Genomic DNA, 24,581 nt, shown 5'->3' with positions numbered 1-24,581 from the left:
ACCCCCAAAGAAACCACCCCCAAAGAAACAAAACCCAAACAAACCAACCCCAAAGAAACAAAACCCAAACAAACCAACCCCAAACCAACCAACCCCAAACCAACCAACCCCAAACCAACCAACCCCAAACAAACCAACCCCAAAGAAACAAAACCCAAACAAACCAACCCCAAAGAAACCACCCCCAAAGAAACCACCCCCAAAGAAACCAACCCCAAAGAAACAAAACCCAAACAAACCAACCCCAAACAAACCAACCCCAAACAAACCAACCCCAAACAAACCAACCCCAAACAAACAAAACCCAAACAAACAAAACCCAAACAAACCACCCCCAAAGAAACAAAACCCAAACAAACCAACCCCAAAGAAACAAAACCCAAACAAACCAACCCCAAACCAACCAACCCCAAACCAACCAACCCCAAACAAACCAACCCCAAACAAACCAACCCCAAACAAACCAACCCCAAACAAACAAAACCCAAACAAACAAATTGCAAAGAAACAAAACCCAAACAAACCAACAAAACCCAAACAAACCAACCCCAAACCAACCAACCCCAAACCAACCAACCCCAAACAAACCAACCCCAAACAAACCAACCCCAAACAAACAAAACCCAAACAAACAAATTGCAAAGAAACAAAACCCAAACAAACCAACAAAACCCAAACAAACCAACAAAACCCAAACAAAACAATCCAACCAAATCCAACCAAACCCCTCCCCCCCAAAAAGCAGCCACCCTGGCTGTAAATATTGCTTCAGAGAACATGCCACAACAACTGGAGAGCTACAAAGCCCAGGGGGCAATCAGCAAATAATCCCCTAGAAGGAGATCCCCAGCTCCCACGATCAAGTGTGGGGATTAAGAGGACATTTCTGAATCAGCAAGGTGCAGGCTGGGACAGCAAAGTGAATTTTAGGATTATTTTGTTGGCTTTCTTAATCCCTTCAGCATCCCATGCTGCCAAGCTGGGGAGGCACTGCCTGCCTGCCTGCCTTTGCACACCACTGCAGATGTTTAATTTGGGAGGGAAACCTCTCTGCAAAGTGATTTAATATCATAGAAAAATAGAATTGCCAGGCTTGGAAGGGACCTCGAGGCTCAGCCAGTTCCAACCCCCCTGCCATGGGCAGGGACACCTCACACTACAGCAGGTTGCTCACAGCCACATCCAGCCTGGCTGCAAACACCTCCAGGCAGGAGGCTTCCACCACCTCCCTGGGCAACCTGTGCCAGTCTCTCACCACCCTCATGGGGAACAACTTCTTCCTAACATCCAATCTGAATCTACCAATTTCTAGTTTTGCTCCATCCCCCTCAGTCCTATCACTCCCTGACACCCTCAAAAGTCTCTCCCCAGCTTCCTTGTAGCCCCCTGCAGATACTGGAAGGCCATAAGAAGGTCTTCTCTGAGCCTCCTCCTCACTGCACAACCCCAACTCCCTATCTGTCCTCATAGCAGAGCAGCTCCAGCCTTCTGCTCCTCCTCATGGCCCTTCTCTGGATACCTTCCAGCACCTCCAGATCCTTCTTGTAACAGGGGCTCCCCATCCCTGTAAGCACTGCTTGCTTCCAGAGGCCTTTGCAAATGGCATTTCTAACAGGCTGCAGGGGTGTGATTGCCAATCAGGGGAGCTGCATCAACTCAATTCACTCCTGGCCTTTTGCTCGGTGCATCAGCTGTGCCATTCAGCCACAGAAAGCTTCTGGAGCAAGGCTAGAGAGAGGATTTTGTTAATCTGGATTTGCAAACCTCAAGCTCCTGGCTTAAAAAATCCATAACGAATCTGTGCTGCCTCCCAGTTCCTTCTCCCTTGGGAGCACAGGGGATGTGTGTGTGCAGAAAAGCAGTGTCATGCCCCTTGCCCATGAGAAGGTACCAAGGGGAAACAGAAGCAGCGATCTTGCCACCACCTTACCCAGGTAACTGAACCACCTCGCAGGTACAGTTTGCTGGGACTTGCAGAGTGTGAGAACAGAGAGGGGGGTATGGGTAGATCGCTAGCTATAACTAATATCTGTTTGTCTATCTCTCTATTCATCCATCCATCTATCTATCCTTTCATCTATCCAGCCAGCCAGTCTTTCACCTATCTATCCATCCACCTGTCCATCCATCTGTCTGTCTACCCATCTATCTATCCATCCATCTATCTGTCTATCCATCTGTCTGTCTACCCATCTATCTATCCATCCATCCACCTGTCCATCCATCTGTCTGTCTACCCATCTATCTATCCATCCATCTATCTGTCTATCCATCTGTCGATCCATCCACTCTCTATCCATCTATCTATCCATCCATCTATCCATCTATCCATCTGTCTATCCATCCATCTACCTATCTATCTACCTATCCATATACCTGTCTATCCATCTATCTGTCTATCCATCCATCTCTCCATCCATGTATCTATCCATCTGTCTATGGATGATAGGTTGGACACAATGATTTTGAGGGTCTCTTCCAACCTGGTCTATTCTATTCTATTCTATTCTATCCAATCCACCTAGCTCTCCGTCTCTCCATATATCTCTCTATCCATCTATCTATCTCTGTCTATCCATCTACCCACCCACCTCTCCATCTCCCTCTCTCTCTCTCCCTCTCTCTATCTATCCATCCATCTATCCATCTCTCTCTATATATCTCTCTATCTATCTATCTATCTATCTCTCCATCTATCTATCCATCTATCCATACATCCATCTGCCTACCGATCTCTCCATCTCTCTCTCTCTCTCTCTTTCTCCATCTATCTATCCATCATCCATCCATCTATCTATCCATCCATTTATCCACAGAACTGGAGGTGCTTGAACATGTGCAGCCAACACTGATCTGATCTGTCATGCAAAGTAACCAATAAGCAACAGGTTCCCACCTCCACAAACAGAGTTCCTTAACATCCTTCAAATAGAGCTATGCCAGTGTGGACCAGGACCAGTGCGCTCTCCAAAAATCACACAATCACAGAATTGTCAGGGTTGGAAGGGACCTCAAGGCTCAGCCAGTTCCAACCCCCCTGCCATGGGCAGGGACACCTCACACTACAGCAGGTTGCTCACAGCCACATCCAGCCTGGCTGCAAACACCTCCAGGCATGAGGCTTCCACCACCTCCCTGGGCAACCTGTGCCACTCTCACCACCTTCATGGGGAACAACTTCTTCCTCACATTCAATCTCAATCTACCCACTTCTAGTTTTGCTCCATCCCCCCCCCCCCCCCCCCCCCCAGTCCTATCACTCCCTGACACCCTTAAAAGTCCCTCCCCAGCTTTCTTGTAGCCCCCTGAAGATGCTGGAAGGCCACAAGAAGATCTTCTCAGAGACTTCTCTTCTCTAGACTGAACAGCCCCAACTCCCTCAGTCTGTCCTCATAGCAGAACAGCTCCAGCTGCTCATCCTCATGGCCCTTCTCTGGACACCTTCCAGCACCTCCAGCTCTTTCTTCTGATAGACCTGTGTCAGTGTCTCCCCACCCTCACAGCAAGTAAGCAGCAGAGTGGGGAATCACCTCCAGCCACTCTGCTGCCCTCCTTCATCCCTGGGCACCACAGTGCCCACAACATGGAGAATTGTGCAGACTAAGCAGCTCTCTGGAAATCAATTCCTACACACACCATGGGATTAATCTGAGCTGGGCACCAGGCAATCCAAGCAGGTTTCTCAGCCTGCCTTGTGCCAATAAAGCTTTCAGGCTCTCCAATCTAGCGCTTCCCTCATCCTCTGCTACGTGTTAAAAGCAGGACAGAGCACAAGGTATTTAAACATAATGCCATCAGAGATTAGTGCAGGGAACAGTATGGTTAGGATTGCAGAATCCTTAATGTAGATTAAAATGCTCTACCAGGAAATCACATGCTAAGGGACTCCCCTTCCCTGGCTGAGCCACATGGCTTTTCCCTTCCACTCCGTGCCAGCCCTGCCGAGGGGCACAGCTGGTCCCAGGGCTGCACAGCCCTGAGGGGTGAGGATGGAAACCATGAAGCTGCTCTGCTTTCAGCCCCTGAATGCAGCAGAAAATCACAGAAACATTCTGGCTGGAAAAGAGCCTCAGGATCACCAAGGCCAACCCAGAACCCTTCTGTACAAGGGTCAAACCTCCACCACAGCCCCAAGCACCACAGCCAAACCACCTGCAAACACAGCCAGCCTTGGGGACTCTACCACCTCCCTGGGCAGCACATTCCAATGCCTGACCACTCTTGCCTGAAAAAAAGCTTTCCTAATGTCCAGTCTGAACCTCCCCAGTGGCAGCTTGAGGCCATTCCCTCTTCTTCTGTCACTAATGACCTGGGAGCAGAGACCAGCACCAACCTCTCCACCACCTCCTTGCAGGTAGCTGTAGAGAGCCAGGAGGTCTCCCCTCAGCCTCCTCTCTTTCCCACTAACCATCCCCAGCTCCTTCAGTTGCTCTTCATCAGATTTCTTCTCCAGGCCCTTCCCAGCTTCCTTGCCCTCCTCTGCCCTGGCTCCAGCACCTCCACATCTCTCTTGTCCTGAGGTGCCCGAAGCTGGACACAGCACTGGAGGTGTGGCCTGCCCAGAGCTGAGTCCCAGGGCACAATGGATGTCCTCAGGGAAAATGCCAGGAATGAGGAAGGTGACTCGGGCCAGTGCTCCTGTCATCCATGCAGACATAGGTGACACAGCAAGATGCCATGCCCAGCCTGCCTTGCATTTTATGGATCATGTCCTTAGAGGGAGCCTGCGTGGGGCTGGTGTGACTGGGATGGGCAGTTCAGCAGCTGCCAATATCCACAGCCCTACAAAGAGTTGATGTCCTGGGGAGCCCAGAGCTGGACACAGGAATGCAGCTGTGGTCTCAGCAGGGCAGAGCAGAGGGGGAGCAGAACCTCTCCAGTCCTGCTGGCCACACTTTGTTTGCTGCACCCCAGGCTCTCATTGGCTCTCTTGGCCACAAGGGCACATTGCTGTCCCCTGCAGAACTTGCTGCTCACCAGCACTCCAAGGTTTTTCTCCAGCTTTCCAGCAGGGCAGCTCCAAACCTGTCCTGGTGCCTGCTGTTATTCCTCCCCAGCTGCAGGACCCTGCACTTGTCCTTGTTGAACTTCCTGAGGTTTGCCTGCACCCAGCTCTCAGCCTGTCCAGATCTCAGATGGCATCACAGGGGAAAAAAAAAGACTAAAGCAAACCCAACCAAACCCCAACCAAACCAACCAAACCCCAACCAAACCAACCAAGCCAACCAAACCCCAACCAAACCAACCAAACCAACCAAACCAACCAAACCAACCAAGCCAACCAAACCAACCAAACCAACCAAGCCAACCAAGCCAACCAAACCCCAACCAAACCAACCAAACCAAACAAACCAACCAAACCAACCAAGCCAACCAAACCAACCAAACCAACCAAGCCAACCAAGCCAACCAAACCCCAACCAAACCAACCAAACCCCAACCAAACCAACCAAACCCCAACCAAACCAACCAAACCAACCAAACCCCAACCAAACCAACCAAACCAACCAAACCAACCAAACCAACCAAACCCCAACCAAACCAACCAAACCAACCAAACCAACCAAACCAACCAAGCCAACCAAACCAACCAAACCCCAACCAAACCAACCAAACCAACCAAACCAACCAAACCAAACCAAGGTTAGAAAAAAAAAGAAAGCAAACAGCCAACCTTTTATTACTTTGGAAATACAATCTACCATAAATAGACCTTTGAAATATTTCATTGCTAAACAAGAGTGAAGATCACTTTGTGGAGATGGAAGGAGCCACACATCAGGGGTCTCAACATGGCTGGGAGCTGGGTAGCTGCTGTTGGGGGACTACCAGCATACAGCATACTTGGTGCAGTGTAGATATCTCCCCTCTGGGTTTTGGTAGAATATATTTATTTACACTGCCAGAGCAGAAGAAGCAATTAGCTGACATCCCATGGGGCAGTCTCTCAAGAAGAATCCTGAGGCAAGAGCAGCTCCACCCTGGGATGAGAAGGTGGAAGGAGAGGCAGGTGGGCACCCCACGGACCTATCAGTGTGGCCGGCTGCCTCACTCGAGGCCTCCTCACTGCTTTTGGGGTCTTTTTCTTTTCCATCAGAAGCCTTGCTGCTCACAGATGCTTCTTCTTTTTTATTGCCTCTGCCCTGACAGCCAAGCTCCTGGCACAGATGGTCAGGACCACGATGAGGACTCCCACCAGGAAGGTGACCAGAGGCCAGAGGAAGCAGTGCAAGAGGACAGTCTCGTCGTGGGTGCGCTTCAGCATCACATCATCTGGCCTGCAAGGAAAGAGGAGGAGCAGAAGAAGGAGAAAAGCACAAACCAGCCTGACATCATCAGTTCTTCACAAGTGGAAAGCACCTGCCATGGAAACAAGGCAGGCATCTCATTTGCAGTAGTGTCCTGATATTATCAAGGAGAATGTTTCCTTCACTGCCTGTGTCTGCCTGTCCACCCCCAGCACCCATGGCAGGCTGCTGGTTTTCTTCCCGGTCTGGGCTGCCACTGGGTGATGAACGAAGGCACAATCCCTGCTGCCATAGAGCAGTGAGATCCCAGAAATGCAGAGGGCAGAGAGTCTCAGAAGTGCTCCCAGAAGCTCTTTGTTGCTGTGTTGTAGAATCCCCAGCGTTACAGAGTACAGAATCAACCAGCTTGGAAAAGACCTTCCAGATCACCCAGTCCAACCTATCACCCAACACCCTCCAATCAACTAAGCCATGGCACCAAGTGCCTCATCCAGGCTCCTCTCAAACACTTCCAGGGATGGTGACTGAATCACAGAGATGGTTACAGAGTCAGAGTACCACTTACAGCAGAAGTCCTGGAAGCCCTTAACAGAGGAAGCAGCTCCTGAGCATATCCCTAGCAGCATCCCTACACCAAAGGCATAGCCAGAAGAGGCTAACTAACAGAAGCAGAAGTCCCTAGCAAAGCCCTAAACCCCCAATCTGATCCTAACTTAAGTCCCTAACCTCAGTACCTCTTGCTCAGAGTGGCTGTTCCTATACTCTCTGTTACCAATCCCCTAACCAGCAAAACCCAACCACATCTATAAGCTAAAATCTTTTCCCAGTGAGAGGTGCCAGCATGTCCAGGAGGTGGCTTCTGCAGCATGGGCTGCCCAGGGAGGTGGTGGAGTCCCCATCCCTGAAGGTGTTCAAGAGGGAATTGGATGTGACACTTGGTGCCATGGTTTAGCTGTCAGGAGGTGTTAGGTACTAGGTAATAGGTTGGACTTGATGATCCCTGAGGTCTTTTCCAACCTGGCTGATTCTATGATTCTGTGTTGCAGTCCCATGGTGCCAAGGTGAGGCTGTTGCTCTTGGCACACCTGGAATGTGATTGTTTTGCTCTGGGCAGCTAAGGAACTGGGCAGCTAAGGAGCTATGCAGTCTGCAGGCAGCCAGCAGCTGCCCTCAGAGCAGTGGCTGCACCAGCAGGCCATGAAGTTAAAAACATTGGTACTGTAGGTCTGCCAGGGCTTGTGGGCATCACAAACAGCCAGGAGAGAAAAAACATAGATCACACTGTGGGTTGAAAAACCACTGCAGCCAAACCACAATCCCAGGCAGCAGGTGTACAGCTCCAGCTCCAATGGCATCAGGCATTGTGCAGTGAGTTTTAAGTGCAGTTGAACCTTCCCTTGTGGCTTTGAGCCCTGATGTGTCCACAGGGCTACATGGAGGCTCTCACAGAGACAACCAGATTGGCAAAACCTCAGAGACCATCAAGTCCAACCTATTACCTAACACCTAACACCTCCTGACAACTAAACCATGGCTCCAAGGGCCACATCCAAGCCTTTTCTAAACACCTCCAGGGATGGTGACTCCACCACCTCCCTGGGCAGCACATTCCAATGGCCAATCTCTCTTGCTGGGAAGAACTTTCTCCTCACCTCCAGCCTAAACCTCCCCTGGCACAGCTTGAGACTGTGTCCTCTTGCTCTGGTGCTGGTTGGAAGTATTGTCAGGAGAAAAACATCTCAGCAGACACACATGGGCACTTACATTGGTTGTCCATCCAGGTCAGATGGATCAGTCAGGAAAAGTCTTATTGTATGTATGAAGAAATACCTGGACACAGCCTGTGCCCCCTTCAGTGACAGACTCTTATGGCTACAGTCTGTGCAGCTTGCTAAAAGAGATCTGTCACAGAATCACAGCATCACAGAACATGAGAGGTTGGAAGAGACCTCCAGAGATCATCCAGTCCAACCCCCCTGCCAGAGCCGCAGCACCCAGGGGAGTCCACTCAGGAATGCATCCAGGGGGGGTTGGAAAGGCTCCACAGAAGGAGACTCCACAACCTCTCTGGGCAGCCTGCTCCAGGGCTCTGCCACCCTCACACCAAAGAAGTTTCTCCTCATGCTGAGCTGAAAGCTTCTCTGGTCAAGTTTGTCTCCATTGCTCCTTGGCTTATTGCTGTGCACCACCCACAAGAGCTTGGCCCCCTCCACTTGACCCCCAGCCCTCAGCTCTTGATAGGCATTGATCAGATCCCCTCTCAACCTTCTCTTCTCCAGACTCAACAGCCCCAGGGCTCTCAGTCTCTCTTCCCAGGGGAGATGCTCAAGTCCCCTAAGCATCCTCCTGGCTCTCCCCTGGCCTCTCTCCAGCAGGTCTCTGTCTCTCCTGAGCTGGGGAGCCCAGAACTGGACCCAGGATTGCAGGAGTGGTCTCAGCAGGGCAGAGCAGAGAGGAAGAAGAACCTCCCCAGCCCTGCTGGCCACACTTTTCTTGCTGCACCCCTGGCAACCCCAGGCTTATCCAGCCTGGCTCTGGGACTTCAGCTCTCCTGGTGCAGTGGCACACGGGGCAGGGTGCCTGTGTGCCATGCTTGTGCTGTCTCTAACCCAACAGCTTCATCTTGATCAGAAAGCAGCACTGAGAAAACACTCCCTGAAGGGGAAACATAAACAAACTCCTTTTCCTTCACTGAGAAGTTAGTAGATAGAGATGCCTGCACATCTCAGAGGGGTTTACCTATCCTAAGGGAGCTGCTGGAGGCAGACCACCAGGCTACACCTGAGCCCTGATTTAACTGCACCTTCATTTGCATTCTGTGCTCTCTTCCCCACAATTGCTGTGCCAGCCTGCAAACCCCCACAGCCAGCACCATGCACCTCTCTCTGCTTTTCTAGTAAGCAGCAGCAAAGGGCTCTGATCATGCAGAGCTCAGCTGCATGAAAGTTGAAACTCAGCAACCTAAAAAAAGATTAAAGTAAAACAACCCCAACAATCCAGGTGTACTCAAGAGCTGCTCAGCCAAAACCCTCCAAGCACATCAGCAGGCAGGTGTGGAGACCACAAAGGGATCGAGGTTAACTTAATGGGCAGCAACTCACCAGCTCATGGCACGCAGATGACAACACCCAGAGAGAGAAATCCCTTTAGAGGAGCTAGAATGGTGCTGCCCTCACACTTACTGCATCCCAGAGTCACAGAATTGTTGACTCTCTGATTCTGTGAAAGCTCTATGCAGCAAGCCCAAGCATTGAGACTGCTGCCACCACAAGCACTGGCAGCAAAGCCTGACTGATGGGAATGAATGAAGAGAGATGAGGACAAACCCAGCTGAGTTCAGTTTCTAGTACAAAAACCTACTGCAAGCTTAAGGAAAAACAAAAATAACTACAGGATTGTCAGGGTTGGAAAGGACCTCAGGGATCAGCCAGTCCCAACCCCCCTGCCATGGGCAGGGACACCTCACACTACGGCAGGTTGCTCACAGCCACATCCAGCCTGGCTGCAAACACCTCCAGGGACTGCAGCACTGCCTGGGGAGGAGAGGCTGAGAGCCCTGGGGCTGTTTGGTCTGGAGAGGAGAAGACTGAGAGGGGATCTGATCAATGTCTGTCAATAGCTGAGGGCTGGGGGTCAGGAAGGAAGGGACAGGGACAGGCTCTGCTCACTTGTGCCCTGGGATAGGAAGGGGAGAAGACTGAGAAGGGATTTGATCAATGTCTATCAATAGCTGAGGGCTGGGGGTCAAGAGAGAGGGGACAGCCTCTGCTCACCTGCACCCTGTGAAAGGACAAGGGGTAATGGATATAAACTCCAGCACAGGAGGTTCCAGCTCAACATGAGGAGGAACTTCTTCCCTGTGAGGGTGCCAGAGCCCTGGAGCAGGCTGCCCAGAGAGGTTGTGGAGTCTCCTTCTCTGGAGCCTTTGCAGCCCTGTCTGGATGTGTTCCTGTGTGACCTGTGCAGGATTCTATGCTCCTGCTCTGGCAGGGGGGTTGGACTGGAAGCTCTGCAGAGGTCCCTTCCAACCCCTAACATCCTTGAGCCTGTGAATAAACAATGTTAGGGATTGGATACAGAATAATGCAAGATAAGTTTCTCTCACCCCCTTGGCTTGTTGAATATCTCTACATTTTGTCCCACAGATAGTTCTTGCTCTTTTCTTCCCTGCCACTTCTGCCTGCTTGCAACTTGCCTCTCCCCCTGACCTTAGCACTTATTTTTAGCAGGACTTTGAGCTCGGGGCCAAAGCTCTGTGGGACTCTAACCCGGAGTAACTGGATTAGTTGTTGCATTATGCAACACAGCCCTGATAGGTGCTGCCAAGATAGGCACTGGATAAAGTAGGTCTCCAGCAGACCCTCTGGAGTAATCACTCAACATCATGGGAAGAACTGCAGTGCAGCAAAAAACTCCTGGAGGAGCAAAAACTGAGAGGTGCAGGAACGTTTGCCAAGAGGCTGGAGCCAGGCTCTGCTGGGGGCTGCCCAGTGCCAGCACAAGGGGCAGTGGTGGAAGCTGAGGCAGAGGAAGTGCCATGGAAACAGGAGGAAGGCTTATTTCCCTGTGAGGGTGCCAGAGCCCTGGAGCAGGCTGCCCAGGGGGGTTGTGGAGTCTCCCTCTCTGGAGATATTCAGGACCCACCTGGATGTGTTCCTGTGTGATCTGCTCTAGGTGCTCCTGCTCTGGCAGAGGGGTTGGACTGGATGAGCTTTGGAGGTCCCTTCCAGCCCCTAGCACTCTGTGATTCTGGGCAACTCCTTCCAGTGTTCCACCAGCCTTGTGGTAAGAATTTCTTCCTAACATCCAATCTCAATCTACCCATTTCTAGTTTTGCTCCATCCCCCCAGTCCTATCACTCCCTGACACCCTCTAAAGTCCCTTCCCAGCTTTCTTGTAGCCCCCTGCAGATATTGGAAGGCCACAATTAGGTCTCCTCAGAGCCTTCTCTTCTCCAGACTGAACAACCCCAACTCCCTCAGTCTGTCTCCATAGCAGAGCAGCTCCAGCCCTCTGCTCATCCTCATGGCCCTTCTCTGGACACCTTCCAGCACCTCCAGATCCTTCCTAGCACAGAGGCTCCAGAACTGGACACAGAGCTCCAGGTGGGGGTCTCACCACAGTGGTGTAGAGGGGGAGTCTTGTCCTTTGAAGAGACAGAGCATTAATCATGCAAGTGCTCCTTTCTCTAAGGAACCTACCACTGTATTCTATGTGTTTTATACAGCCTGCCACAGAGGAGTTAGCTCATCCTCTTCATTAACAAAGTCCTGACAGGAAACAAGCACACTCCTGGCTTAAAGTGAGCTGATCTTTCCTTAGTTTGTACAGGAGGGGTCGTGGGGTTTTTTTACTGCCTTACAAGCTGTTTAGAAACATAGAATAGAATCACAGAATCAGCCAGCTTGGAAAAGACCTCAGAGATCATTGAGTCCAACCTATCACCTAATACCTAACACCTCCTGACAACTAAACCATGGCTCCAAGTGCCACATCCAAGCCTTTTTGGAACACCTCCAGGAATGAGGACTCCACCACCTCCCTGGGCAGTACATCCCAAGGGCCAATCTCTCTTGCTGGGAAGAACTTTCTCCTCACCTCCAGCCTAAACTTCCCCTGGCACAGCTTGAGACTGTGTCCTCTTGTTCTGGTGCTGGCTGCCTGGGAGAAGAGACCAACCCCCACCTGGCTACAACCTCCCTTCAGGGAGTTGTAGAGAGCAAGAAGGTCTCCCCTGAGCCTCCTCTTCTCCAGGCTAAGCAACCCCAGCTCCCTCAGCCTCTCCTCACAGGGCTGTGCTCCAGACCCCTCCCCAGCCCTGTTGCCCTTCTCTGAGCTCCCTTAGCTCTAGAAGCATCCCTAAGCAGGCACAGTCCTAGTCAGCAATGTTCATCTGCCACAGCTCATTTCTGTCTCCAGAAGAAAATAGATGGTGCACACATTTTGGCTTAGCCTATCTCCAGGTACCCCTGGCAGTCAGCCTTTCATCTGCTGTGTATTGGTGGATGTGTGAGCAGCAGAAGGCAGCAATTCACAGCAGCCTTTTGCAGCTGGCAGCACATTTAACAGAACAGGATGCAGCAGCTCTATGGAAATCACCTTGCCCAAGTGCTGCACAGTTCCTTGCTTTCAGCCTTCACAAAGGGCAGTATGCAACTTCAGAAGAGAAATAAAACCTACCTCTGTTTCACCTTGTGGGGGGTTGAAATTATCCCCCAGCTAATCTGGAGAAACTGCCCCCCAAAGTGAAATTGCCAGAGCAGCTCAGGTTGGGATGGAAGTAGACTAAACTCTATTTACAAGCAGACTAAACTCTAGAGCTATGGAAAACAATGGATGTGTACAAAATACACGAGAGGTACAACAGAGAGGTATGTACCATCGATAAACAACACTGAAACTCCCAACCTCTAATAGTCTGTGATACTCTGCAAGCAGGTATCATAGTATCACAGTATCATAGCATCACAGTATCAGTCAAGGTTGGAAGGGACCACAAGGATCATCCAGTTCCAACCCCCCTGCCATGGGCAGGGACACCCCACACTAGATCAGCCTGGCCAGAGCCTCAGCCAGCCTGGGCTTAAACACCTCCAGGGACAGGGCCCCAACCACCTCCCTGGACAACCCATTCCAGGGCTTCACCACTCTCATGGGGAAGAACTTCCTCCTCCCCTCCAGCCTGAATCTCCCCACCTCCAGCTTCATTCCATTCCCCCTAGTCCTATCACTACCTGAGATCCTGAGCAGTCCCTCCCCAGCCTTCTTGTAGCCTCCTTCAGATACTGGAAGGCCACAATCAGGTCACCTGGGAGCCTTCTCTTCTCCAGACTGAACAGCCCCAACTCCCTCAGTCTGTCCTCATAGGAGAGGTGCTCCAGCCCTCTGATCATCCTTGTGGCCCTTCTCTGGACACCTTCCAGCACCTCCAGATCCCTCTTGTAATAGGGGCTCCAGAACTGGAGGCAGTACTCCAGGTGGGGTCTCAGCAGAGCTGAGCAGAGGGGGAGAATCACCTCCCTTGCCCTGTTGGCCACACTTCTCCTGATGCAGCCCAGGATCTGATTGGCTTTGTGGGCTGCAAGTGCACACTGAGAGCTCCTGTTGAGCTTCTCCTCCCCCAGCATCCCCAAGTCTCTCTCCTCAGGGCTGCTTTCCACCCAGTCCCTGCCCAGCCTGCATATGTGCCTGGGATTGCCTCCACCCAGCTGCAGGACCCTGCCCTTGGTCTTGTTGAACCTCCTGAGGTTGGCTTGTGCCCACCTCTCCAGCCTGTCAAGGTCCCTCTGGATGGATCCTTCCCTCCAGCCTGTCTGCTGCACCACACAGCTTGGTGTCATCAGCAAACCTGCTGAGGGTGCACTCAATGCCACTGTCCATGGCACTCACAAAGATGTTGAACAGGACAGGTCCCAGGACTGATCCCTGAGGGACTCTGCTTGTCCCTGGCCTCCACTGGGGCATGGAGCCATTGACAGCCACTCTTTGGGTGCAGCCATCAAGCCAGTTCCTTATCCATCCAGTGGTCCACCAATCAAACCCATGTGTCACCAGTTTGGAGACCAGGATGTGGTGTGGGACAGTGTCGAAGGCTTTGCTCAGCTCCAGGTAAACGACATCAGCTGCTCACCCCTCAGCTATTAATGGCAACCAGCAGCTCTGGGAAGACTTATTCCATGTGTCTGATTCATTAACCCTCTGTGAGCACAGCCCCTGATGGTTTGCACTATTGCTGGCCTCCCCTTTTCTTTCAGCCCCTCCTGGGCACAGGAGGGTTTCCCTTCCATGGAAGGTAGGAACATTAATATCCACGCTGGAAGATTGCCACCTGGCTGTTAAAAGCCAAAACACTCTTTGCTCAGAGGGATGAGGCTGGTGATAGGTTTGGAGGGCATCACAGGAGGAGTGTCTGGGGGAGCTGGTGTTGTGTAGTCAGGGGAAGGTCAAGGGGAGATCTCATTGCTCTCTACAGCTACCTGAAGGGAGGTTGGAGTGAGGCTGGTGTGTTGGTCTCTTCTCCCAAGTTACCAGAGACAGGAGGAGAGGAAATGGGCTGAAGCTGTGCTAGGGGAGGTGTAAGTTGGATATTAGGAAACATTTCTTTCCTAGCAGAGTGGTCAGGGCTGCCCAGGGAGGTGGTGGAGTCACCATCCCTGGGGGTGTTCAAGAAGACATGGGTTAGTGGTCATGGTATTTGGGTTATGGTTGGACTTGATGACCTTAAAGGTCTTTTTCCAGCCTTAGTGATTCTAGGATTCTAGGCTGTTTTTCCTTCAAGTGATAAAAGAAGACTGAGAGGGGATTTAATCAATGTCTATCAATAGCTGAGGGCTGGGGGTCAAGAGGGAGGGGACAGGCACTGCTCAGCTGCACCCTGATAGGACAAGGGGTGATGGATATAAACTCCAGTACAGGAGGTTCCACCTCAACATGAAGAGGAACTTCTTCACTGTGAGGGTCCCAAAGCACTGGAGCAGGCTGCCCAGAGAGGTTGTGGAGTCTCCTGCTCTGGAGCCTTTCCAGCCCTGTCTGGATGTGTTCCTGTGTGACCTGTGCTGGATTCTATGCTCCTGCTCTGGCAGGGGGCTTGGACTGGAAGCTCTGCAGAGGTCCCTTCCAACCCCTAACATCCTGTGATGATGCTATGATGATAACAGCACTTCTTCCTATGCAGCTTTGCACCAGCAGAGTTGCCTTGCAAGGCTCTGCCCTCAGCTCTGTGTGACAAACCACATCACTGCCTGGGCAGGTGTGTGTGTGTACACACCCATGCCATTTACAGACATCAGCAAACACAACCAAGGGACAGCTGCTGAACAGCTGCAGGAGCACTTCTGCCTGTGCAGCTGCAGGCTACTCACCTCAAGTGCTGGTTGAAGTAGCAGGTAAATGGCTGGGAGCCCACTTTCTCTTTCCAGTATTTCTGCTTGTATGTGACGTTCTCAGAATTCTCCTGGTCGTCTCTTGCACAGGGAGGGATGTAGGAGCACTGCCAACACAAGGTGCAAACCAGAGTTACTGAGTCGATCACAGGATCACAGGATGTTAGGGGCTGGAAGGGACCATCCAGCCCAACCCCCCTGCCAGAGCAGGAGCACTTAGAGCAGATCACACAGGAACACATCCAGGCAGGGCTTGAATGTCTCTGAATGGAGAAGCTGCAAGCTGTAACAGTCTCCAAGGGCAGCTCCATCACAGAGGACACCACAATATTTCACATCAGCCTCCATGCTTTTAACTGAATCTGAAGCTACTAAAAATGGGAGCTTGGTTTTGTTCATCAGGGCACAGATTTTTCTTGATTTGGAAGACCTAAGGGGGCCCACAGACACCTCTCCCAGTCAGCACATCTGTCTTCTCCTATGCCAAGGACACAGTGTATGGGAGCACTGCCAGGACCTACAAGGAGGGACACCTGGAAGTTGGGAACAATGAATATGCTCTTCCACAACTAGAATTCCTTGTACAAGCAGCTGGCAGAAAACACTCTGCATTCATTTCCACTTCTTCCTCTTTATCTGCAGATGGAAAACACAAAGGAGACATCCAGAGCGTTGCCATAAATCAGTAGGACCTCATTTAAAGGCTGCTTCTGTGGAGCAGGAAGGAGAGTGCTGCTCTGGAGGGCAACGAGGCTGGGGAGGGGTCTGGAGCACAGCCCTGTGAGGAGAGGCTGAGGGAGCTGGGGTTGCTTAGCCTGGAGAAGAGGAGGCTCAGGGGAGACCTTCTTGCTCTCTACAACTCCCTGAAGGGAGGCTGTAGCCAGGTGGGGGTTGGTCTCTTCTCCCAGGCAACCAGCAGCAGAACAAGAGGACACAGTCTCCAGCTGTGCCAGGGGAAGTTTAGGCTGGAGGTGAGGAGAAAGTTCATCCCAGCAAGAGAGATTGGCCACTGGAATGTGCTGCCCAGGGAGGTGGTGGAGTCACCATCACTGGAGGTGGTCCAGAAAGGCTTGGATGTGGCACTTGGAGCCATGGCTCAGTTGTGAGGAGGTGTTAGGTATTAGGTGATAGGTTGGACCTGATGATCTCTGAGGTCTTTTGCAGCCTGGTTGATTCTGAGATTCAGAGCAGAGGTTTTTTTTCACCCCTGTAGGGTTGGTTGTGGTCAGTTGCTTAGTTAGTTGCAGGAACAGTTTCTACGAGGCACCACATCAAACAGCATATGAGCTTCTCCTAACTTTTTGTGTGAGCATCATCATACACGACAGAGTTACCTTCATGGCCAGGAAGGGAGGAAGTGCTGCCACAACCATCCTCCCAGGGCAGGAGATGAGTGGGGGAACTCTCTCCTTAGTACCAAAATCTTCCTCTCTCCCAGCTGAACATACTGAGGGAGCTGGAGCTGAGCTCCACATTTGGATTTCATTGGCACAGACAAACCCATCAGGAGAGGCCAAACCCATAACCCCTCACACAGGCTCGAGGCAGCAAGGGGCACTCCAGGTGAGGTGGGAGGGTGGTGGGGTTTGTGGATGGTACCTGGAGTTGCTTCCAGAGGAATTACTAGACAGCATCTGCAGAGTGTGCCACAAATCTGGCATCACCAGATGGACCCTGAGGAAAAGGCCTTGGGGGTGCTAGGGGAGGAGAAGCTCAACAGGAGCCAGCAGTGAGCACTTGCAGCCCAGAGAGCCAAGCAGAGCCTGGGCTGCAGCAAGAGAAGCAGAGCCAGCAGGGCCAGGGAGGGGATTCTCCCCCTCTGCTCCACTCTGCTGAGACCACAGCTGGAGATCTGTGTCCAGTTCTGGAGCTTCTGTTCTGGGAAGGATCTGGAGGTGCTGGAAGGTGTCCAGAGAAGGGCCATGAGGATGAGCAGAGGGCTGGAGCTGCTCTGCTGTGAGGACAGAGTGAGGGAGTTGGGGTTGTGCAGTCTGGAGAAGAGAAGGCTCTGAGGAGAGCTACCCTGGGCCCCGTGCTGGCTTGGCTGCAGCACCACTGCGCTCCACGGCCGGAATGATAGCGACAAATTGACTCTGGAATTAATCTCCCTTAAGCCTCATCTCAAAGATTATTATTGCTCTCAAGGCAGCTGAAGAAAGCCCTACTGGCCCTCCACAGAGATTTCTGAGACAACTATTACATCCAAAAGAAGAAAAAAGGGGAAAAGAAAAAATGGGAAAGGGGAAAGAGAAAAGGGGAAAAGAAAGAGGGAAAGGGGAAGGGGAAGGGGAAGGGGAAGGGGAAGGGGAAGGGGAAGGGGAAGGGGAAGGGGAAGGGGAAGGGGAAGGGAAAGGGAAAGGGGAAGGGAGAGGGGAAGGGAGAGGGAAAGGGAGAGGGAAAGGGAGAGGGAAAGGGAGAGGGGAAGGGGGAGGGGAAGGGGAAAGGGAAGGGGAAGGGGAAAGGGAAGGGGAAGGGGAAAGGGAAGGGGAAGGGGAAGGGGAAAGGGAAGGGGAAGGGGAAGGGGAAGGGGAAGGGGAAGGGGAAGGGGAAGGGGAAGGGAAAGGGGGAAGGGGAAGGGAGAGGGAAAGGGAGAGGGAGAGGGAAAGGGAAAGGGAAAGGGAAAGGGAAAGGGAAAGGGAAAGGGAAAGGGAAAGGGAAAGGGAAAGGGAGAGGGAGAGGGAGAGGGAAAGGGGGAAAAAGGAAAAAACAAAAGAGGGAAATGAAGAAAGGAAAAGAAAAAGATGAAAAAAGGAAAAGGAGAGAAGGGGAAGGAGAAGGGGAAGGAGAAGGGGGAGGGAAAGGGGAAGAAGAAGGAGAAGGAGAAGGAGAAGGAGAAGGAGAAGGAGAAGGAGAAGGAGAAGGAGAAGGAGAAGGAGAAGGAGAAGGAGAAGGAGAAGGAGAAGGAGAAGGAGAAGGAGAAGGAGAAGGAGAAGGAGAAGGAGAAGGAGAAGGAGAAGGAGAAGGAGAAGGGAGAAAAGAGGAAAAAGAAAAGAAAGGGAAAGGGAAAGGGAAAGGGAAAGGGAAAGGGAAAGGGAAAGGGAAAGGGAACAAGACTGCACCAATCACTCCATCTAGCAGGGATGTAATCATGCCTGGTGCTTTGTATATACATTTCTGGATTAACTCTGACCCAGCTCCATAATCTTTTAAGAGCTAAAATGAATCCTGGGCTGTACAGTGATGTGATTATCTTGGGAAGCAAGAGAGAGGAGAAAACAACAAAAGAGAGACATTTCTTTATCCTGAAGCTAGACCTCTCCAGAGCAGCCAGGTTCGTAGTGCTGCTGTTTGTGTGCCAGCCCCTGGGACTCCAGACAGCAGAGTGGTTTGAGTCTGATCCGCTGGAGGTTTGTGGGGTGGAGCAGAGCTGCCAGCTGATTCAGTGTTGTTCTGGTTGCAAAGGAGCCTGCACGGTGCCTTCTCCACCCTGTTCATCTACCAGGAGGAATTGCTACAGAATCACAGAATTATTGAGGCTGGAGCAGACCTCTGAGCTCACACAGCCCAGCCTATGACCTAACACCACCACACCAACCACAGCATGGCACTGAGTGCCACATCCAACTTGCCTTAAACACCTCCAGGGACAGTGACTCCACCACCTCCCTGGGCAGCCCATCCCGGTCTCCCATTCCCCTTTCCATCAGGAAGTGCTTCCTAACATCCAACCTAAACCTCCCCTGGCACAGCTTCAGGCCATGCCCTCTCCTCTTGTCACAAGCTGCCTGGCACAAGAGCCTGACCCCCACCTGACTGCAACTTCCCTTCAGGGACTTGTAGAGTGTGATAAGGTCCCCCCTGAGTCTCCTCTTCTCCAGGCTGAACACCCCCAGCTCCCTCAGCCTCTCCTCATCACTTCCCCTCCAGTCCCTTCCCCAGGCTGGTTGCTCCCCTCTGGACCTGCTCCAGCACCTCAAGATCTCTCTTGCAGGGAGGGCCCAGAGCTGCACACAGTGCTCCAGGTGAGGCCTCCCCAGTGCCCAGCACAGGGCAGAAGTCCATCCCTGCTCCTGCTGGCCACACTGTTCCTGATCCAAGCCAAGATGCCACTGGCCTTCCCTGCCCCCTGGGCACACTGCTGGCTCCTGTTCAGCTGTTGTCCCCCAGCACTGCCAGGTCCCTCTCTGCCAGGCTGCTCTCCAGCCACTCATCCCCAGTCTGCAGCACTGCATGGGGGCACTGTGCCCAAGGTGCAGCACCCTGCCCTTGGCCTTGTTGAATCTCATCCCACTGGCCTCAGCACACTGACCCAGCCTGGCCACAAACAGCTACACAGAGTGTGACATTTAAAGGTTGTTCAACACAGAACTGGTGATTTTTTTTCCTCTTTTTCCTTCCAGTTAGCTGGAACTGATTAGCCTGTGGTACATCTAATTGCATGAGCACAAGTGGGTGTGCTGCAAGAAAGTGATGGAAATGGGAAAGGTTTAATCACAGAAACATTCAGGTTGGAAAAGGCCCTCAGGATCACCAAGTCCCAGCTGAATGGCTGGGCTTAAGAGCTTAAAGGGCTGCTGAAGTGTTCATTCATAAAGACATGCTGGAGCCCAAGCATTAAATCCAGAAGATTCCTAGCCTGGCTAATCTGTTTCAGCATAAAATCCTAAAAGCTTTTCAAGGCAGGGAGACTTCAGGACAAAAATCAAGAAGAGACTCTAACTGCTCAGTTACACAGGCATTAAACCTGGGGGGAAAGGGAAAACCCAAAGCAACAGCCACCCATGCACCATTCCTTGAAAGTTAAGTTTTCCTAAGGAGATCTAAACAAGCAAGTTTTCATCTTCTCTTGTGATGGTTTCACTTAAGCTCCTTAAGGTAAGGAAAATCACAGAATCAGCCAGGTTGGAAGAGACCTCCAAGATCACCAAGTCCAACCAATCACCCAAACCTATCTAGTCAACCAGACCATGACACTAAGTGCCTCATCCAGTCTCTTCCTAAACACCTCCAGGGATGCTGACCCCACTACCTCCCTGAGCAGCACATTCCAGTGGCCAATCTCTCCTGCTGGGAAGAACTTCTCTCTAAGATCAAGCCTAAACTTCCCCCTGTGCAGTTGTTTTTCCCCCCACTTAAGTCAGTTACTGCCAGAGAATGTGGTTACATCCTTTCTGCTTGGTCTCATTTGGCAGACCAGACTCAGTCCCTCAGCAAACTATATGCCAGGGTGAACAGCCTGCACCCAGAGATGCACAGTGCCAGCCAGAGAAAGCAGACTCTGTTTGTAAGAGCAGGCAGGTACAAGGTGCTGCCAACACACAGCCATGTGTGCCCTCAGTGACAGTTCATGAAAAACAGATTCCTCCATCACATTTCTGGGTCACAGAACTGGCAGGGCTGGAAGGGACCTCAAGGCTCAGCCAGTTCCAACCCCCCTGCCATGGGCAGGGACACCTCACACTACAGCAGGTTGCTCACAGCCACATCCAGCCTGGCTGCACAAACCTCCAGGATGAGGCTTCTGAAGCTGTGATGCCTCCCTGCAGAAACTGACATCAAATCCCTGGGCAGGTGCAGTCCTCCTCTTCCCTCCAGACTTCCAGAAAGGTAGAGGATGAGATCAAGAAGTGAAAAAAAAACCCAAAAATAAACCCCAAATCCAAACCCACTGCAACTACTCAGAGAGACATCGTGGTTGCAGCCCAGTTTGGAAGCCTCTGCCCAAACTGAGGATGTTCCATGAGCTGCTGAGAGCAGGGATGCTGCTGGCATGGCTCAGCACCCACCTCCCATGTCTCATCCCTGCTGCAGGTAGCCACAAAAGGACCATCAGGGCTGAGTTCAGGGACAGGCACGCTGCACCCTCCACAGCAACCATAACAAAAGGGCATTTCACCAACTCCACCCTGCCCATCTGAAGATGGAAAGAGTTTTAGGGAAGCCCTGGTGCTTGGACAGCTGTGTACAGCACCACTCCCATGAAGACAGACTGAGAGAGTTGGGGTTGTTCAGTCTGGAGAAGAGAAGGCTCCAAGGAGACCTCATTGTGGCCTTGCAGTATCTGAAGGGGGCTACAAGAAATCTGGGGAGGGACTTTTGAGGGTGTCAGGGAGTGATAGGACTGGGGGGAATGGAGCAAAACTAGAAGTGGGTAGATTGAGATTGGATGTTAGGAAGAAGTTGTACCCCATGAGGGTGGTGAGAGACTGGCACAGGTTGCCCAGGGAGGTGGTGGAAGCCTCATCCCTGGAGGTGTTTGCAGCCAGGCTGGCTGTGGCTGTGAGCAACCTGCTGTAGTGTGAGGTGTCCCTGCCCATGGCAGGGGGGTTGGAACTGGCTGAGCCTTCAAGTCCCTTCCAACCCTGACAATTCTGTGACTCTATGATTCATGATGCACCTGCCCCTGCCTGCAGCCCCCTGCATCACGCTTAGCACAACACTTGGTGCTGGGCTGCATCCACATCTCAGATAGGGACCTGAAATCCACTTCTCCAAGGTACTCCCCAATTTCAGCATCGTGCAGGGGGAAGGGAGATTCTGGCACACTTTTTATGTCCTGGATGCTACCTAACAAAATCTCCTCCATGCAGACAGCATGCTGGCAAGGGGCTCTTTACTCAGCATGGAAAGAAAAAGGACCAAGCAGGATAACTGCTTTTAAGGAAAGGGAATAAAGCACAAGTCAGAGATTGTCTTCACACTATCCTAGTCTGTCAGAAGGTGCAACTTTAAAGATGCTTCCATTGGGGGATGGAAAAGTTTAAGAATCAAAAGAGCACCGAGGGAACTCCTGTTTGAGGGCAGCACTCTCCCCAGCGCCCTCGCACCAGAGGCTCCGCTCCGGGTTTTGCCGGCGCTGCGGGGAGCTGCTCGGGGAAGCCTCTCACCCCCAGAGACTCGCCCCGCACCAGCGCCGGTTTCGGCTCGGGCACAGAGCCTCTCCCCGGCTTCCCTCGGCGTCCCGAGGTTGCCGGCGGAGCGGAGTGGGGCTGCCAGCTGCTCCCCGCCGCGCCCGGGCTGCCCGGGGCCGGGGAGGCTCCGCTCTTGCAGGAAGGGTAGCCCGGGGTTGGTGCTGTTCAAGGGAAAGAGCATCACAGCACCAACGAAGTTGGAAGAGACCTCCAAGATAACTAAGTCCAAGCAATCACCCAACCCTAACTAATCAACCAGACCACAGCACTAAGTGCCTCATCCAGGCTTTTCTTAAACACCTCCCAGGACGTCGACCCCACCAGCTCCCTGGGCAGCACATTCCAAGGGGCAATCTCTCTGTGAAGAACTTCATTCTAAGACCAAACCTAAACTTCCCCTGGCACAGCTTGAGACTGTTCTCTTGTTCTGGTGCTGGTTGCCTGGCAGAAGAGACCAATCCCACCTGGCTGCAACCTCTCTTCAGGTAGTTGTAGACAGCAGTAAGGTCTCCCCCGAGCCTCCTCTTCTCCAGGCTAAACAACCCCAGGTGCATACACCCAGGCTGTTCCAGCGCAAGATGCATACACGCAGCACCGCGTTACACCGCCGATACACGGCGTGTCCGTCCGTCTGTCTGCGCGCTCCTGCACGCACACGCACTTTGGGGCTGCACACCGGATTTGTGTCCGGACGCACCAGGTGTCCGTATGAGGACATACAGACACTTTCTGCTGAGTAAGAGCGCAGGAGAACTTCGGAGGGATGCTTCCGGGACTTCATCTACGCCCCCACGCCCCTGCCAGAGAAAACTCCGCACCTGAACGCAGAGCGGTAGCAGGGGACCCCAGACCCCAAAGCCGGGCACAAGGGCCGGGGACAGGGCACCCAGCACCGCGGCTGCCCACGGAGGTGGTGGGGTTGGACGTCCCCGGAGGTGTTTCATAATCACAGAATTAACCAGGTTGGAAAAGAACTCTGAGATCATCGACTCCACGCTATCACCCAACACCATCCCACCAACTAAACCATGGCACCAAGTGCCTCAGCCAGGCTCTTCTTAGACACTTCCAGGGACGGGGAAGAGAAGAGACTGGATGAGGCATTCAGGGCCATGGTCTAGTTGGTTAGTCAGGGTTGGGTGATCGGTTGGACTTGGTGATCTTGGAGGACTCTTCCAACCTGATTGATTCTGTGATTTCCCCCGCGCTCTCCCCTTTCTCCCCTCCCGCATTTTGTTTTGGGGGGTGCTCGGCGCTGCGCTGTTCTCTCACCTTCGGGTTGGTGCGGAGCTGCCGCTCGTCTTCATGGAGCAGGGCAGGGGCGGAGGAGCGGGAGGTGCGGACCAGCACCTGGAGGCAGGGGTAGCGGGCGGTACCCCGGCAGGCAGCCCCGCAGGAGAAGGTGCAGGGGAAGCGCTCCCCCAGCTGCCGCACCGCCAGCACCGTGCAGTTGGCCGAGCCGCCGCCGCCCCGCTCCTGCAGCGCCGGCCGCAGCCAGCAGCAGCCCAGCCCCAGCAGGGAAAGCAAACCGGCAGCGATGAGGAGGAAACCCAGCCGCATGCTCTTGTCCTCCGCCTCCGTGTATTCGTAAGCCGCCCGGCCCCGCGCCATCGCCCGGTCGCCGATGGCAGCAGCCGCCGGGCAGCCGCCGCTGCTGCCATCGGCTAAAGCTGCTGCCGCTCCCCGCCTCCCTCCCCGCCTCCTCCGGGGCTGAGAGACCCACGAGGGTGGGGAAATAAATACATAGATAAATAAATAAATAAATAAAGCCGAGAAATCAAATGCAAGTGTAAACCCAGCTGACCTAATTCAGGTCCCCTCCGGGGGTGGAAGGGACAGCTTGCAACAGGGATTATCTGGAGCGGGAGATTTGCTGTGGGGAGGACGAGTCTGGATTAATTCCGAGTGCAAGGTGCAATACCTAGAAGGGGGGGGGGGGGGGGAGGGAAGGCAGGCAGATGGGGGGGGGCTACAATGCAGCCCCCCCCCCATCTGCCTGCCTCCCTCTAAGCCAGTGTCCCCCTTACAAGGTAGGAACCCTGAAGGTAAGTTCAGAAGTATAAAATCACATCTTGAGCTTCCCAAGAGTTTGTGCTTCCCAGTTCTCACTGCTGGCTCGCTCATAGATCCAGAGAGCACCTGGGAAGACATGCTCAGTACGTCCATGTGTCAAAGTCTCCTTCTCTGGACACATTCAAGCCCCACCTGGATGCATTCCTGTGTGGACTACCCTGGGTGTTCCTGCTCTGGAAGGGGGATTGGACTGGATGACCTCTGGAGGTCCTTTCCAACCTCTCATGTTCTGTGATTGTGTGAAAGGTACTATGCATAAACATTGGATCAAACCCCAGATTAAACATCTGGAAGTGAGGAAGCAGATGTTATTTTCACCTTATTAACTGAGAAGGGAAATTATGAAAGTTGAGGGTTGGAAGCAGATGATCCTTGAGGTGCTTTCCAACCCTGATAATTCTATGATTCTATAACACCACCCTTTGGGAGCAAGTGCTCTGTTCTGGCCAGCCCAGAATCCAGCATCTGCACAGCAGGGGTGGACCCAGCCTCTTCCATCATTGTTTGAAGGCAATAGGTAAGCAAGA

The 24,581-nt window shown here is 52.6% G+C and overlaps 1 protein-coding gene across 1 annotated transcript; it reads right to left on the bottom strand.

The window, feature by feature from the left end:
• Positions 1-5,661: 5,661 nt before the first annotated feature.
• Positions 5,662-23,854, bottom strand: KCNMB4 (potassium calcium-activated channel subfamily M regulatory beta subunit 4). The gene is made up of 3 exons (XM_068167433.1): positions 23,254-23,854; positions 15,110-15,237; positions 5,662-6,278 (listed from the first exon to the last, which is right to left on the bottom strand). Exons 1-3 carry the CDS (start codon positions 23,590-23,592, stop codon positions 6,110-6,112), a joined length of 636 nt encoding a protein of 211 aa, XP_068023534.1. The 5' UTR covers positions 23,593-23,854; the 3' UTR covers positions 5,662-6,109.
• Between the last annotated feature and the right edge of the window lie 727 nt (positions 23,855-24,581).

Source organism: Melanerpes formicivorus, unplaced genomic scaffold, assembly GCF_026170545.1.
Source record: "Melanerpes formicivorus ecotype bairdi unplaced genomic scaffold, bMelFor1.0.p_v2 SCAF_117, whole genome shotgun sequence".
In the NCBI taxonomy this organism is placed as follows: Eukaryota; Metazoa; Chordata; class Aves; order Piciformes; family Picidae; genus Melanerpes; species Melanerpes formicivorus.
Note: the sequence above shows the minus strand (reverse complement) of the source record. Positions and strands in the feature narration are given on the sequence as shown.

What these genes read in the sequence shown, in the direction of transcription:
- KCNMB4 (XM_068167433.1), bottom strand. Translation starts at nt 23,592, where the DNA reads ATGGCGCGGGGCCGGGCGGCTTACGAATACACGGAGGCGGAGGACAAG. An exon ending in AGCTCCGCACCAACCCGAAG is followed by an intron (nt 15,238 to 23,253) that starts GTGAGAGAACAG and finishes TTGTGTTGGCAG; the next exon opens with TGCTCCTACATCCCTCCCTG. An exon ending in TACTTCAACCAGCACTTGAG is followed by an intron (nt 6,279 to 15,109) that starts GTGAGTAGCCTG and finishes CTTTCCTTGCAG; the next exon opens with GCCAGATGATGTGATGCTGA.